This window comes from Pan paniscus, chromosome 8 (assembly GCF_029289425.2).
Source record: "Pan paniscus chromosome 8, NHGRI_mPanPan1-v2.0_pri, whole genome shotgun sequence".
In the NCBI taxonomy this organism is placed as follows: Eukaryota; Metazoa; Chordata; class Mammalia; order Primates; family Hominidae; genus Pan; species Pan paniscus.
This window is the reverse complement of record NC_073257.2, coordinates 81,073,357-81,087,718: the sequence shown is the minus strand read 5'-3', so window position 1 is coordinate 81,087,718 and position 14,362 is coordinate 81,073,357. Positions and strand designations below refer to the sequence as shown.

The 14,362-nt window shown below is 40.1% G+C and overlaps 1 protein-coding gene across 4 annotated transcripts in view; it reads right to left on the bottom strand.

Moving 5' to 3' along the window:
- The window catches only part of DDX50 (DExD-box helicase 50), a 59,623-nt gene that overhangs the window by 14,853 nt on the left and 30,408 nt on the right, over positions 1–14,362 (bottom strand). For all 4 annotated transcript variants that reach the window (XM_003815914.4, XM_008968915.4, XM_034930700.3 and 1 more), the window contains 5 exons: positions 7,277–7,438; positions 6,719–6,838; positions 5,561–5,634; positions 4,558–4,717; positions 453–587 (listed from right to left, as the gene is read on the bottom strand). In XM_003815914.4, the coding sequence (XP_003815962.1) occupies positions 453–587; positions 4,558–4,717; positions 5,561–5,634; positions 6,719–6,838; positions 7,277–7,438 (651 nt within the window). The remainder of the gene's footprint in view (positions 1–452; positions 588–4,557; positions 4,718–5,560; positions 5,635–6,718; positions 6,839–7,276; positions 7,439–14,362) is intronic.

Sequence of the window (14,362 nt, the reverse complement as noted above, 5' to 3'; positions counted from 1 at the left end):
AAAATAATAATAATAATACAAAAAGGCCAGGTGCAGTGGCTCACACCTATAATCCCAGTACTTTGGGAGTCCAAGGTAGGAGGATCACTTGAGCCCCAGAGTTCAAGACCAGCCTGGGCAAATAGTGAGACCTCATCACTATAAAGTCGTAAATAAATAAAATTTAAAAAATAAAAAGAGAATAAACACATGTACACAACCACATACAGTATGTGGCAGAAACTTAGATAATTTGGGTATTAGACAGTCAAACTGAACAGAATGACTTACAGCTCTGGAGGAATGGGTTACATATATAATGCCCCAAATTTATAATTGGAAACAAACTAACAGAGAAAAAACAGCATTATTCATGCCATTAGGCTTCAAAGAGAAAGAACAAAATTTGCTAGTGTTTGTAAACATTTGGGGTAGTTGATTAAAAAGCTTTTTAATTGTCTGGAAAAGCCTACCATATTTCCTTTCAGGAGGCACATTCTGGTAATCTGAGACACTGCATTACTACTCAGCTTTCTGTTAAGTTCTTTCCAAGCACAGCTGACATCCTGTATTTCCTCTAGGCTTTCCAGAGTCATGGTCACAAACCCCTTAAGGAATAAAAACCACATTATGTTTGGGAATAAATCAGCAGCAGTACAATGAAATTCTAACTCTATAATCCTTCAAGACTTAACTGTGCATTTCTTATGAGCCAAAAGTATAACATTGCAGCTAAAAAATTTTTTTGAAACCACATTATTAGAAGAATAGTGTTTATAGATAATTGAAAGTACTATCCTATGTATTGCTGTAAGACTCTATTTAATTCTAACCATTATGCTTTAAGAGAGAATTAAGAATTAAGCAAACCAGAGCCAAGAAAGACAACAAGGTAGTGAAGAATTAAGGAAATGTTGAAGGAGTTAAAGTCAGCTTGGAACGAAAACCTTGGCTGGGTGTGGTGGCTCACATCTGTAATCTCAGCACTTTAGGAAACCGAGGCGGGAAGGTCACTTGAGCCCAGGAGTTTGAGACCAGCCTGGGCGACATGGTGAAATAACCATTGCTACAAAAATAATAATAATAATAATTAGCCAGGCATGGTGGCCTACTCCTACAGTCCCAGCTACTTGGGAGGCTTGAGCCCAGGAGCCCAGGAGGCAGAGGTTGCAGTGAGCCGAGATTGCACCACTGCACTCCAGCCTGGGTGACAGAACTAGACCCTGTCTCAAAAAAAAAAAAAAAATAAATACAACATAAATTTCTTTAACCTTTTTTTTTTTTTTTAAGACAGGGTCTCGCTCTGTCACCCAGGTTGGAATGCAGTGGCACGATCTCAGCTCACTGCACCCTCAACCTTCTGGGCTCAAGCAGTCTTCTCACCTCAGCCCCACAAGCATCTGGAACTACAGGTGCGTGCCACCATGCCGTGCTAATTTTTGTATTTTTAGTAGAGACGGGGTTGCCCAGGTTGGTCTTGAACCCCTGGACTCAAGTGATCTGCCTGCTTCAGCCTCCCAAAGTGCTAGGATTACAGGCATGAGCCACCGTGCCTGACCAATTTCTTTAAACTTTTGAAGGAGTGTTACATAAGCAAAAATTATTTGTTCTGTAAAGCTTCACTAACAGCAAAAGAATCAACATTAAGAAGATATGGGGATGCATTCAGCAAACAAATATTTATTGAGTGCACCCTACGTATGTGCCACAGACTGTACTAGGTGCTAGAGATTCAGCAGTAAGTAGTCCTTTCTCTCATGGACAGTAAATTCTAGTGCATGTGCATGTACCTACACCTGTATGTGGGATTGGGTGGGGGGGTACACAGTAAACAAATAAGCAAATATATGGAATATCATATAGTAATAAGCGTCACGAACAGGAATAAAGCAGGGCTTAGGGAACAAAGAGTATAGGGAGGAGTAAGCTATTTTAGAGTGATCAAGAAAGACCTCTCTGGTATGATATTTGAGCAGAGACCAGAATGAAGTAAAGGAGGAAGCAACATGGTTATTAGAAGGGAAGAACATTCAAGACAATGAAAGTATGTACAAAGGCCTTGTGTAATAGTTAAGTTTATGTCTGAGGAAAACCAAATAGGTTAGGGTGGCTGAAATAAGAAAGGGGAGAGTGATAAGAGATGACGTCAAGGAGATAGCAAGAGGAAAAGCCTATAGGACATTCCTGATAAAGACTGGATTTTGGTTTAACCCATGAAAGAAATTTAAAGCCACTAACACCCTGTTTCTAAGATATTTAATCAGAGATTAAATGACCCATCTGCCAAAGAGGGATTCTTCATTGGATGAGAGTTGAGACTAAATAACTTCTTAGGTACTTCTTAACTCAAATCTCAATATTTTCTAAAGAAATATGTTTTAAATACTGTCTTAAGCATTTGGTGGGTTATTAGGGATAGGATATCTGCTCAATGCTAAAGTATCACCCCACAAGTTACTAATTACAGAGAGTAAAATACACCTTTACAATATGGCAGTTTCCACCTTAAATAAATGCAAATTAAGCATTACTAGTACTGGAACAACCTAACATTTTATGCCTCTTGATGTGATGCAATATGAGGTACATATTAACTATAAAGTACCCTTGCCAAAAACATTTCACCTAAATATAAAAGTCAAGCTTTGATATTACTTTCAGTTTAAAAGAGGATAAGGCAAAAGTTAAATGATGCTTGAAGAGATTCGGGCAAATCCAGACAGTGAGATATTCTACCAAACAACCGACCAAGACTCTTCACCAAATCAATATCAGAAAAAAATTAAAAAGATGAGAAAACAGTTCCAGACTAAAAGAGACTAAAGAGACATAATACCAAATGTAACATGTAAAACTTAACTAGATCCTGAATTTTTAAAAACATACATACAAATAGGTATATGTACACATATGGATAAACGGAATGGAGCCCAATAAGTCACTCAAAGCAAAATGACATTTAGCTAAACTATTAACACCTACCAGGTAGAAACCATCAGATACCCCAGCAGCATTCATTTGTGCTACACCAAATAAGTCACATCCAAGTGAACCTGCCCTGCCCTTTTAGTTTCCTCCTCCCCATCACAGGGATGTGCTGCCCAAAATTAGTCTGTTTTGTTATTTGAAAATCCCACCAGCAGGCTCTAGTCTTACAGATGTCTCCAGGACCAGGTTCGCTCACTCACTCTCTCCACTCAGACATAACAGAACTCTTATTTAAAATTCTCTTCACCAAGAAACTCCCCTCACTTATACTTGAATAAGTAAAAAATCTCTGAGCTACCTGCACCAATGGTTCTGGTGTGGTATGTTTTGACATGTGATACGAATCTGGCAGCAGGCCAGTTCAGATGGTGTTACACTTACACAACCCCTCCACACACACACAGGCATTTCTTACTTACTTTGCATGCTACTGTGTTAATTGTGCAGAGTCTATTTCTTACTTTGCAGGATTCCATGGAAACTTACAAAATGAAATGTAGGTTCTGGGATACAAGTTTCAGTTAACAAAGGTCTGTGCAAAGTGACCATTTCCTATATTTCTCTCCAAATACCCAGACAGACAGACATTTTCAGGATAATGAGAAAAAAATGGATATAAACTAAATATTAGATGATGATACAGAACTATCATTAATTTTCACAGATGAGCTTATTATATTGTGGTTATGTAGCAGAATATCCTTATTCTCAGAGGATGCATGTTGAAATATCTAGGGATGATATCACGGTGTTTCGACTTACTTTCAAATGATTTAGAAAAAAAATACAGGCTGGGTGAGGTGGCTCACGCCTGTAATCCCAGCACTTTGGGAGGCTGAGGAGGGCAGATCACCTGAGGTCAGGAGTTTGAGACCAGCCTGACCAATATGGTGAAACCCTGTCTCTACTAAAAATACAAAAATTAGCCAGGCATGGTGGCGTGCGCCTGTAGTCCCAGCTACTCAGGAGGGTGAGACAGGAGAATTGCTTGAACCCGGGAGGGAGAGGTTGCAGTGAGCCAAGATCACGTAATTGCACTCCAGCCTGGGTAACAGAACAAGACTCCATCTCAAAAAAAAAAAAAAAAAAAAAAAAAAACATACTTATAAAGTTATAAAGCAAGAAGGAAGATATTGAATGGTTCCTAAAACAAAGAAATGATAAATGTTTAGACGATGGATACGCTAATGATCCTGATCTGATACCTATACATGGTATGTACGGATGTACTGAAACATCACCACATACCCTATAAATATGTACAATTATTACATGTCATTTTTTTTAAATTACAAATTAGAGCTAAAAAAGGATATAAAGCAAATGATACAGACTTTTAACAGTTGAATCTAGGTGGATCGTATGTGGTTACTACATTATTCTTTCAGTTTTTCTGTGCGCTTGAAAAATTTGGAAGAGGTGATTGTCAAAAAAGGATTTATTAGGGAGTAGAGGAAAATAAGGAGACCAGTTTCTCATAGAGCAAAACAGTTTTTTTCTGCACAGAAAGCACAATAATTCACTACAATATTTACTATGTTCAATCTTAACCTTTTCCCACTCATGTACAATTTTCTCACAGATTTCTACCTTATCAGAGGTGATCAAAGATCGTGGTTCAAAGCTTGATGCACCAGAAATGTGGGCTAAAGCTGCAGCCAATGCATCCACTGCACCTTTCTCTTCTATCAGTCTCTGAGCTGATGGTCGGAAAAAATCAACAGCAGCATAAGAAACGGAAGCCAGAGACCTATGGTTTAAAAATAGTATTCTTGGTCAAGACATAGGGAAAAAATAAAAGATAAGAAGAAAAATGGGAAAAAGAAGGAGTAATTTTTTTTTTTTTGAGATAGAGCCTTGCTCTGTCACCCAGTCTGGAGCGCACTGGCACGATCTTGGCTCACTGCAGCCTCAACCTCCCGGGCTCAAGCAATCCTCCCACCTCAGCCTTCCAAGTAGCTGGGACTACAGGTGCACGCGCCACCACTCCTGGCTAATCTTTGTATTTTTTGTAGAGACAAGGTTTCGCCATGTTGGCCAAGCTAGTCTCAAACTCCTAAGCTCAAGCAATCTGCCCACCTCAGCCTCCCGAAGTGCTGGAATTACAGGCGTGCACCACAGTGCCCAGCCACTATATATATATATATATAATATATATATATATATATATTTTTTTTTTTTTTTGAGACAGAGTCTTGCTCTGTCGCCCAGGCTGGAATGCAGTGGTGCACTCTCGATTCCCTGCAAGCTCCGCCCCCCGGGTTCACACCATTCTCCTGCTTCAGCCTCCCAAGTAGCTGGGACTACAGGCGCCCACCACCACGCCTGGCTAATTTTTTGTATTTTTTTAGTAGAGATAGGGTTTCACCGTGTTAGCCAGGATGGTCTCGATCTCCTGACCTCATGAGCTGCCCGCCTCGGCCTCCCAAAGTGCTGGAATTACAGGCATGAGCCACCGTTTTATATTTTAATATAACTAAATGTCTGCTGGTAAAACTGGTGGTAAAATTTTCTGCTATTTGAACTGGGAGAGCTTACAGATGAATAGCCTAATACAAAAGAAACAATTATTCAGCAAGTTCAGAAAGCATACCTGATGGCATCCATGCTTTTAGATTTAACTAAATCCATTGTAGAAGGAACACCTACACGTTTAAAAGTAATTCCCTGAAAATGAAAGAGTTACATTAAAGAAAAATGGAAGTCTTTACAATTAATTCCTAAATTAATATTTTAATAGTTCGTTGAATTTCTATTTCTTGCATTTAAAGATTTCATAGCCCTAGATTAAAAGATCAGTTTTATCTTTTTTGTTTTTGTTTTTGTTTTGACACAGAGTCTTGCTCTGTTGCCCAGGCTGGAGTGCAGTGGCGTGATCTTGGCTCACTGCAACCTCCACCTCCCGGGCTCAAGCAATTCTCCTGCCTCAGCTTCCATAGTAGCTGGGATTACAGGTGTCTACCACCATGCCCAGCTAATTTTGGTATTTTTAGTAGAGATGGGGTTTCACCATGTTGGGTAGGCTGGTCTCAAACTCCTGACCTCAAGTGATCTGCCCATCTCTGCCTCCCAAAGTGCCGGGATTACAGGCGTGAGTGACTGCACCCAGCCAAGATCTTTTTTTTCTCATAAATCATCAATTACAAATTTCAGAAAGAGAAAAATAATTTTTTGAATTGCCCCTTAGTTACAATCATGGAATTTCACTTGTAAAACAAGCCTGATTTGAAACAAAACAAAACAAAACAGATGTTTAAATCTATCAGCTTTTTTCCTTATTACACTATCTCATTTTACAAAGTATATGAAATTGCATATAAAAACACATATAAAAATAGGAAAAAATGTGAAATACCACAAAAAACCAGACCACAGAAAATTTACAGTTTCTTTAGAAACTGTCTATTGTACCATACTTAAAAGAATCTTAACTATTATACCCAGACAATCTTTTAGTCACCCATTTACAATGCTGGACTAAGAAGTACTGAAATCACAATGCACTTCTGATTTTAGTATGAAGAGAGAAATTCAAGGAAAAGATGAGAAAGTCAGCTCCACTGTCTTCACAATAAAAGCTGTATTAAAGTCTTGAAGCTAATATAAATTTAGATCTCCACAGGCTTCACATCCAAATGCAGCTTAAACTGAGAAAAGTTATGAAGACCTACTTGTAAGAATAAATATAAGAAGAGCTCTCTTTTAAGGCACCATTTAGACAATAAGCCTGAAATAATTTAACTCTACTTACTGCTTTTTGTTCCACATATCTTAGTTGACCTCTTTCTCTTGGTTGATAAAAACATATACAAATCCCTGTCCGTCCAGCTCTACCTGTGCGTCCAGAGCGATGGATATAGGACTCAACATCCTAAAGATTATAAAAGGTAATACTTTTTAAAAATCTAGCAAGTTCCAGTCATTCTGGAATCCAAATAATAATGTTAATAATAATATATTTATTTCAATCCTGTTGCCCTTTTCAACATTCCAAACAATTTATATGTGTGGATTTTGGGGTAAAGGCAATATGATTTAAAACCTTTTAATCCACCTCATCCCAGGTTTCTTTATGGCAACTTTTTGTAATTCTCTGCCTGATTTTGTTGCTCCATGCTTCAAATACAAACAATAGAGTTAATCATCTGCAAAAGTATCAGAATCTGATAAATTTAATAGCACACTAACAAAAAATGGCTAAGAGCAAGAAGAGATGACATATTTTTCACATCCCAAGCAATATGTTGTAAATTAAATGGGAATTTATAAAATTGCTCTTATTTTTCCCAAATCAAATCCCATTTCCTACCTGAGGAGGAGAACTTTGAATCACCAGGTCAACTTCAGGAATGTCCAAACCACGGGCAGCCACATTGGTTGCCACCAAAACTTTAAAACTACCTTCTCTGAAGCCTTTTAGTGTAATTTCTCTTTGTGACTGTGCAATGTCCCCATGTAAACACTGGGCATTCTATTTGAGAAAGGGGGAGAAAATTAAGTGTACAGCTCATACTTGCAACTGATAGCACAACAACATCTAGTCTGTGCTCCTTTTGCATGTTTTTAAATCTTACTTTGATGATTTTAACAATGCATGCTTACTGTAAAAAAAAAAAAAAGTCAAACATGACAGAAAATATTTAACATAAAATGTAAAAGCTTCCCTAATACTAGTGACTTAGAAATAATTCACTGCTAAGAGTTTGGTAAATATTCTGTCAGATTTTTTTTTTTTTTAGACAGAGTTTCGCTCTTATTGCCCAGGCTGGAGTGCAATGGAGCAATCTTGGCTCACTGCAACCTCTACCTCCCAGGTTCAAGCGATTCTCCTACCTCAGCCTCCCGAGTAGCTGGGATTACAGGTGCCTGCCACTATGCCCAGCTAATTTTTGTATTTTTAGTAGAAACAGGGTTTCACCATGTTGATCAGGCTGGTCTTGAACTCGCTGACCTCAGGTGATCTGCCGGCCTCTGCCTCCCAAAGTGCTGGGATTACAGGCGTGAGCCACCACACCCGGCCACTTTTTTTTTTTAATACACACATACTCAAATTACACTAGCATATACTATGACTTTATGTATTTATTTATAACGTGGATATTACATAGGTAGGGTTTTGTAACCTACTTGATAAATTTAGTGTATCTTAGCTATCCACATCTATAGATAAAATGCTACTTAATTTTTTTAAACTGTATATAATTTATTCATATGGATGCACCAGCATCTATTTTAGCAATATCCTACTGATGAACTTTTGGGCTGTATTCACATTTTCACCTTTAGAAACAATGCTGCAATGGGCCGGGCACGGTGGCTCACACCTGTAATCCCAGCACTCTGGGAGGCCGAGACAGGCAGATCACCTGAGGTCAGGAGTTTGAGACCAGCCTGGCCAACATGGTGAAACTCTGTCTCTACTAAAAATACAAAAAATTAGCTAGGCACAGTGACAGGCACCTGTAATTCCAGCTACTTGGGAGGCTGAGACAGGAGAATAGCTTGAACCCGGGAGGTGGAGGTTGCAGTGAGCTGAGATCGTGCCATTGCACTCCAGCCTGGGGGACAAGAGTGAAGCTTCATCTCAAAAAAAAAAAAAAACAAACAATGTTGCAATGAACAACTTTGTAACTTTGTACTTGTATCTCTGGATGCCTCAGTATCTGTATATTTCAGTAGGATACATATCTAGAAGTTGAATTTCTGGGTCAAAAATTATGAACATGTAGCATTTTAACAGAAACTGTATTATTTAAAAAACTGTATTATAGAAAAAGTTGTGTACCTTTTATTCTTCAATACTCTATGAGTATTTATTTCAACATACCCTACCCAGCTTGTGTATATTATAAATCATTGTAATCTTTGTGAATTTAATAGGCAAAAATAATTTCCCAATGTTGTTTTAATTTACATGTCTGTAATTTTTAGTGACACTGAACCTATTTATATTAGGTAGATCTTCATCTCTGCTGCAAATTTCCTGGTATTATAAATACACTTCCTAGTATTCCTGGCCACTATATTAAAGTCAAAAAGTTCATAACAACGATCAGGCCAGGCTTAGTGGCTCATGCCTGTAATCCCAGCACTTTGGGAGGCTGACGTGGGTGGATCACTTGAAGTCAGGAGTTCAAGACCAGCCTGGCCAACATGGTGAAACCTCATCTCTACTAAAAATACAAAGATTAGCCAGGTATGGTGGTGCATGCCTGTAATCCCAGCTACTCGAGAGGTTAAGGCAGGAGAATCATTTGAACCCAGGAGGTAAAAGTTGCAGTGAGCCGTAATCGCTCCACTGCACTCTAGCCTGGGTGGCAGAGTGAGACTCTGTCTCAAAAAACAGAAGTTCATAACAGTAATTTAACCCCAACAGTATTTCAGCCTTGGTATCTAAATAGCTTAACATATACATGAATGAATTCAGTGAGCACTTGCTATCTGCCTGGATTGTACCTGGTTCCAGAACATTCATAAAGAAATGGCTCTGGGACAACCAGCTGACAGGCATCTTCAATACAGTATGATGTGTGCTATCACAGATATAGGTTCAGAGTGTTACAGGAATACTTAAGAGGGAAATCTAACTCACTCTTGTTTGAGGGGAAAGCAGCACTGAAGCTGAGACCTGACATCATAAGGAACTAGTAGGTAAAAGAAGGAGCAGAAGGCTAGGGAGTTCCTGGTAGAAGAAATATCATACATAAAGAATGGGGAGTGGAACCTACAAATATTTGAGCACTGCTGGAACAGAGTGAAAAGGGAGCGGGGATGAGGGGTTAGGGAGTGAGAGATGAGATTGGAATAGAATATGAACTTTATCCTGAGGACAATATGAAACAATTGAATGATTATAAGCAGAAAAATATCATGAACATATTAAATTATACGACCAGGCACAGTGGCTCATGCCTGTAATCCTAGCACTTTGGGAGGCCGAGGTAGGTGGATCACCTGAGGTCAGGAGTTCGAGACCAACATGGTGAGACCCCGTCTCTACTAAAAAAGTAGCCGGGTGTGGTGGCGGGCACCTGTAATCCTAGCTACTTGGAAGGCTGAGGCCAGAGAATCACTGGAAACCGGGAGGCAGAGGTTGCAGTGACCCGAGACTGTGCCACTGCACTCCAGCCTGGGCAACAGAGCAAAATTCCATCTCAAAAAAAAAATTGTGTGTGTGTGTGTGTGTGTATATATATATATATATATATATATATATATATATTTTTTTTTTTTTTTTTTTTTTTTTTTTTTTTAATGATCCGTCACCCACCCACCAGCCTGGGTGACAGAGCAAGACCCTGTTTCTGAAAAAGGAAATAAAGAGGTTATCAGTGGCCTAAGATGGTGGCAATGACCACCTATTTACTCCACAAATATATAATGACCTACAACATGTTGGGCACTAGGGATAAAAAGGTAAACAAAAATAAGACTGCTTCTGTCCTCATAGTCTTTATATCCTGGTCAGAAAGATGGACATTAATCAAATAATTAGGACCACAAATAAATTTAGACAATGAATGTAATGGATGATGCACGGGTCTAAGAGGCAATGAGGCTTTATAAGAGGACAATCTGACCTAGCTTGGGGCAAGAAAGGATTCCCTAAAAAGTGATGCTTTGGACTGAGATCTGAAGGATGAGTAGGAGTTGCTAGGCAAGGTAGACTACAAATTCAAGAGCTGACCAGCATGGTGGCTCATGCCTGTAATCCCAGCACTTTGGGAGGCCAAAGCGGGAGATGGCTGGAGCCCAGTAGTTCAATACCAGCCTGGGCTATGTAAGGATATTCCATCTCTATAAAAAATAAAAAGTTAGCCAGGTGTAGGGACACATATGTGTCGTCCCAGCTACTTGGGAGGCTGAGGTGGGAGGATCACTTTGGCCCAAGCAGTTGAGGCTCCAATAAGCCATTGTGCCACTGTACTCCAGGCTGGGGGACAGAGTGAGACCCTGTCTCCCCACCCCCAAAAAAAACAAAACCATGGCATGTATGGAGTGTGTGCACAAAATGAAAAAATGAGAGGGAAGTGTAAGATGAGGCTGGAAAGGTAAGTAGAGGCTACACCGTAACTGAATTCAAGAACTATTAGTTGATGAAATTGGAAGGACATACTCAAGGGAGTACAAATGATGTATAAAGGAAAGAGATACATTATACATGATTCTCAGATGTTTAGCTTCTGCAACTGGTGTAAGAAATAAATGAAGGCTGAGCACGGTGGCTCACGCCTGTAATCCCAGCACTTTGGAAGGGCAAGGCGGGTGGATCACCTGAGGTCAGGAGTTTGAGACCAGCCTGGCCAACGTGGTGAAACCCCGTCTCTACTAAAAATACAAAAATTAGCCAGGCATGATGGCAGGCACCTGTAATCCCAGCTACTCAGGAGGCTGAGGTAGGAGAATCACTTGAACCCGGGAGGCAGAAGTTGCAGTGAGCTGGGATCACATCATCGTACTCCAGCTTGGGCGACAAGAGCGAAACTCCATCAAAAAAAAAAAAAAGGAAAGGAAAGAAAGGAAGGAAGGGAAAGGAAAGGAAGGAAAAGGAAGGAAGGAAGGAAGGAAGGAAGGAAGGAAGGAAGAAAGGGACCAGGCTGGGCACAGTGGCTCACACCTGTAATCCCAGTACTTTGGGAAGCCAAAGTGGGCGGATCACTTGAGGTCAGGAGTTCCAGACCAGCCTGGCCAACATGGCAAAACCCCGTCTCCACTAAAAATACAAAAATTAGCCGGGTACGGTGTTGCACACCTGTAATCCCAGCTACTAGGGAGGCTGAGGCAGGAGAATCACTTGAACCCGGGGGCAGAGGACGGAGGTTTCAGTGAGTCGACATCGCACCACTGCACTCCAGCCTGGGCGACACAGTGAGACTCCATCTCAAAAAAAAAAAAAAAAAAAAGAGGCCAGGCGCAGTGGCTCATGCCTGTAACCCCAGCACTTTGGGAGAGCAAGGTGGGCGGATCATGAGGTCAAGGGATTGAGACTATCCTGGCCAAAATGGTGAAACCTCGTCTCTACTAAAAATACAAAAATTAGCTGGGTGTGGTGGTGCACGCCTGTAGTCCCAGCTTCTCAGGAGGCTGAGGCAGCAGAATCACTTGAACCCAGGAGGCGGAGGTTGCAGTGAGCCGAGATCACAACATTGCACTCCAGCCTGGGCAACAAGAGTGAAACTCCATCTGGAAAGAAAAGAAAGAAAAGAAGGAAAGAAAGGAAGGAAGAAAGGGAAGAAAGGAAAGGAAGGAAAGAAAGAAAGGAAAGGAAGGGAAGAAGGAAAGAAGGAAGGAAGGAAGGAAAGAAAGAGAAAGAAAGAAAGAGAGAGAGAGAAAGAAAGGAAGGAAGGAAGGAAGGAAGGAAGGAAGGAAGGAAGGAAGGAAGGAAGGGACGGACCAGGCTGGGCATAGTGGCTCATACCTGTAATCCCAGTACTGTGGGAGACGGAGGTGGGTGGACCGCTTGAGGTCAGGAGTTCCAGACCAGCCTGGCCAACATGGCAAAACCCCCTCTCCACTAAAAATACAAAAATTAGCAAGGCGTGGTGGCACACGCCTGTAATACAAGCTTCGGGAGGCTGACGCAGGAGAATCGCTTGAACCCAGGAGGTGGTGGTTGCAGTGAGCAGAGATCGCACCACTGCACTCCAGCCTGGTGAAAGAGCAAGACTCCGTCTCAAAAAAAAAGAAAAGAAAAAAGAAATAAATGGAACACTTTAAACCATAGGAGATATAATCCAAAAATACTATGTAGTTGGCTGGATGGCCAAGGGTAAGGAATAAATTCAAGAATAATACATAAATTTCTGGTTTAAGCAGTGGGTAGATGTATTATTTAGCCCTAGGGAATGCTGGAGACAGAGTGGGTATAGGAGTGTAGAAAGTTAATTAATTTAGGTTTAGGAACATAAAGGTTGGTGTGTCTGTGGCTAGTAGGTCTAGTATTCTTGAGGCAGATCCCAGTGAGAAAAAGATTTGGGTATCATTACCATATACTCAATGACTGGAGCCACAGGAGTGATTAGACCTATCTATACATATCTATACTTCTATATTCCTATACTAATTGACTCCTTGCTTCAAGAAAAGAAATGCACTATGCAAAATGCTTTAAATAAACAATTTTTTAAAAAATAATATAGAGATGAAGTCTCACTATGTTGCCCAGGCTGGTTTTAAACTCCTGAGCTCAAGTGATCCTCCTGCCTTGGCCTCCCAAAGTGCTGGGATTACAGATGTAAGCCATCGTGCCTGGCCCACCTAAATCTTAAAATGGTAAAAAAGAAAGTAATTTTTAATACCACCTTTTAAATTTTATTTATTTATTTTGGAGACAGGGTCTCACTCGGTCATCCAGGGTGGAGTGCAGTGGCATGATCATTGCTCACTGTAGCCTCAACCTCCTAGACTCAAGAAATGCTTCCCACCTCAGCCTCCTCAGTAGCTTGGACCACAGGTGTGTCCCACCACACCTAGGCAATTTTTTTATTTTTTGTAGAGACAGATTCTTGCTATGTTTCCACGCTGCTTTTGAATGCCTGGCCTCAAGAAATTTTCCTGTCTTGGCTTCCCAGGGAAATTCTTTTAATTTCAAAAACATCCTTTTATTATTCATTTATTTTAAAGAGATGGAATCTTGCTCTGTCGCCCAACCTACATTGCAATGGCAAAATCATAGCTCATTACAACCTCAAAATACTGGGCTAAGAGATCCTCCCACCTCAGTCTCCTGAGTAGCTAGAATTACAGGCATGAACGATGGCGGCCGGCTCAAAAGTATCCCTTTAAATAGGAAGCTTATACAATTTCCATAATACATTTTAAGATGTTTAATTCATGCATAAGACTCCCTTTAAAAATATATCTACTATATAAATGAAATGCCCACGCTAGTCTCAAATTCCTGGGCTCAAGCAATCTTTCTGCCTTGGCCTCCCAAAGTGCTGGGCTAATAGGCATGGGCCACCATGCTTGGCAAATATATATTTTTTAATTTACTTTTTCTTCACCAAAAGCAGATACTTGAAATACCACTTCTTAAAAGCAGGACAATATATGTACGTAAGTATGTGTGCATATGTACGTACGTACAAAATTATGCTAGTAAGTAGCATAACTGAGATTTAAACCCCAATCTGACTCCCAAGTCTGTGCTATTAATCACTATTCTTTTTTCCTCCATGAAAAATGTGTAGAGTAAGAATCAGATCTGTAAGGAATACCAATATTTAAAGTATAGACAAGAATACAAAAAGACCTCAGCAGAAACTGGGAAAGGTTAGCCAAAGAAGAAAATAAACCTGTGTGGTTATCATATAACCCAAGTTAAGAAAAATATTTCAAGAGAAGAAACATCTAATTTTTGAAAAAAAGTTATAAACAAATATACTATAAATAA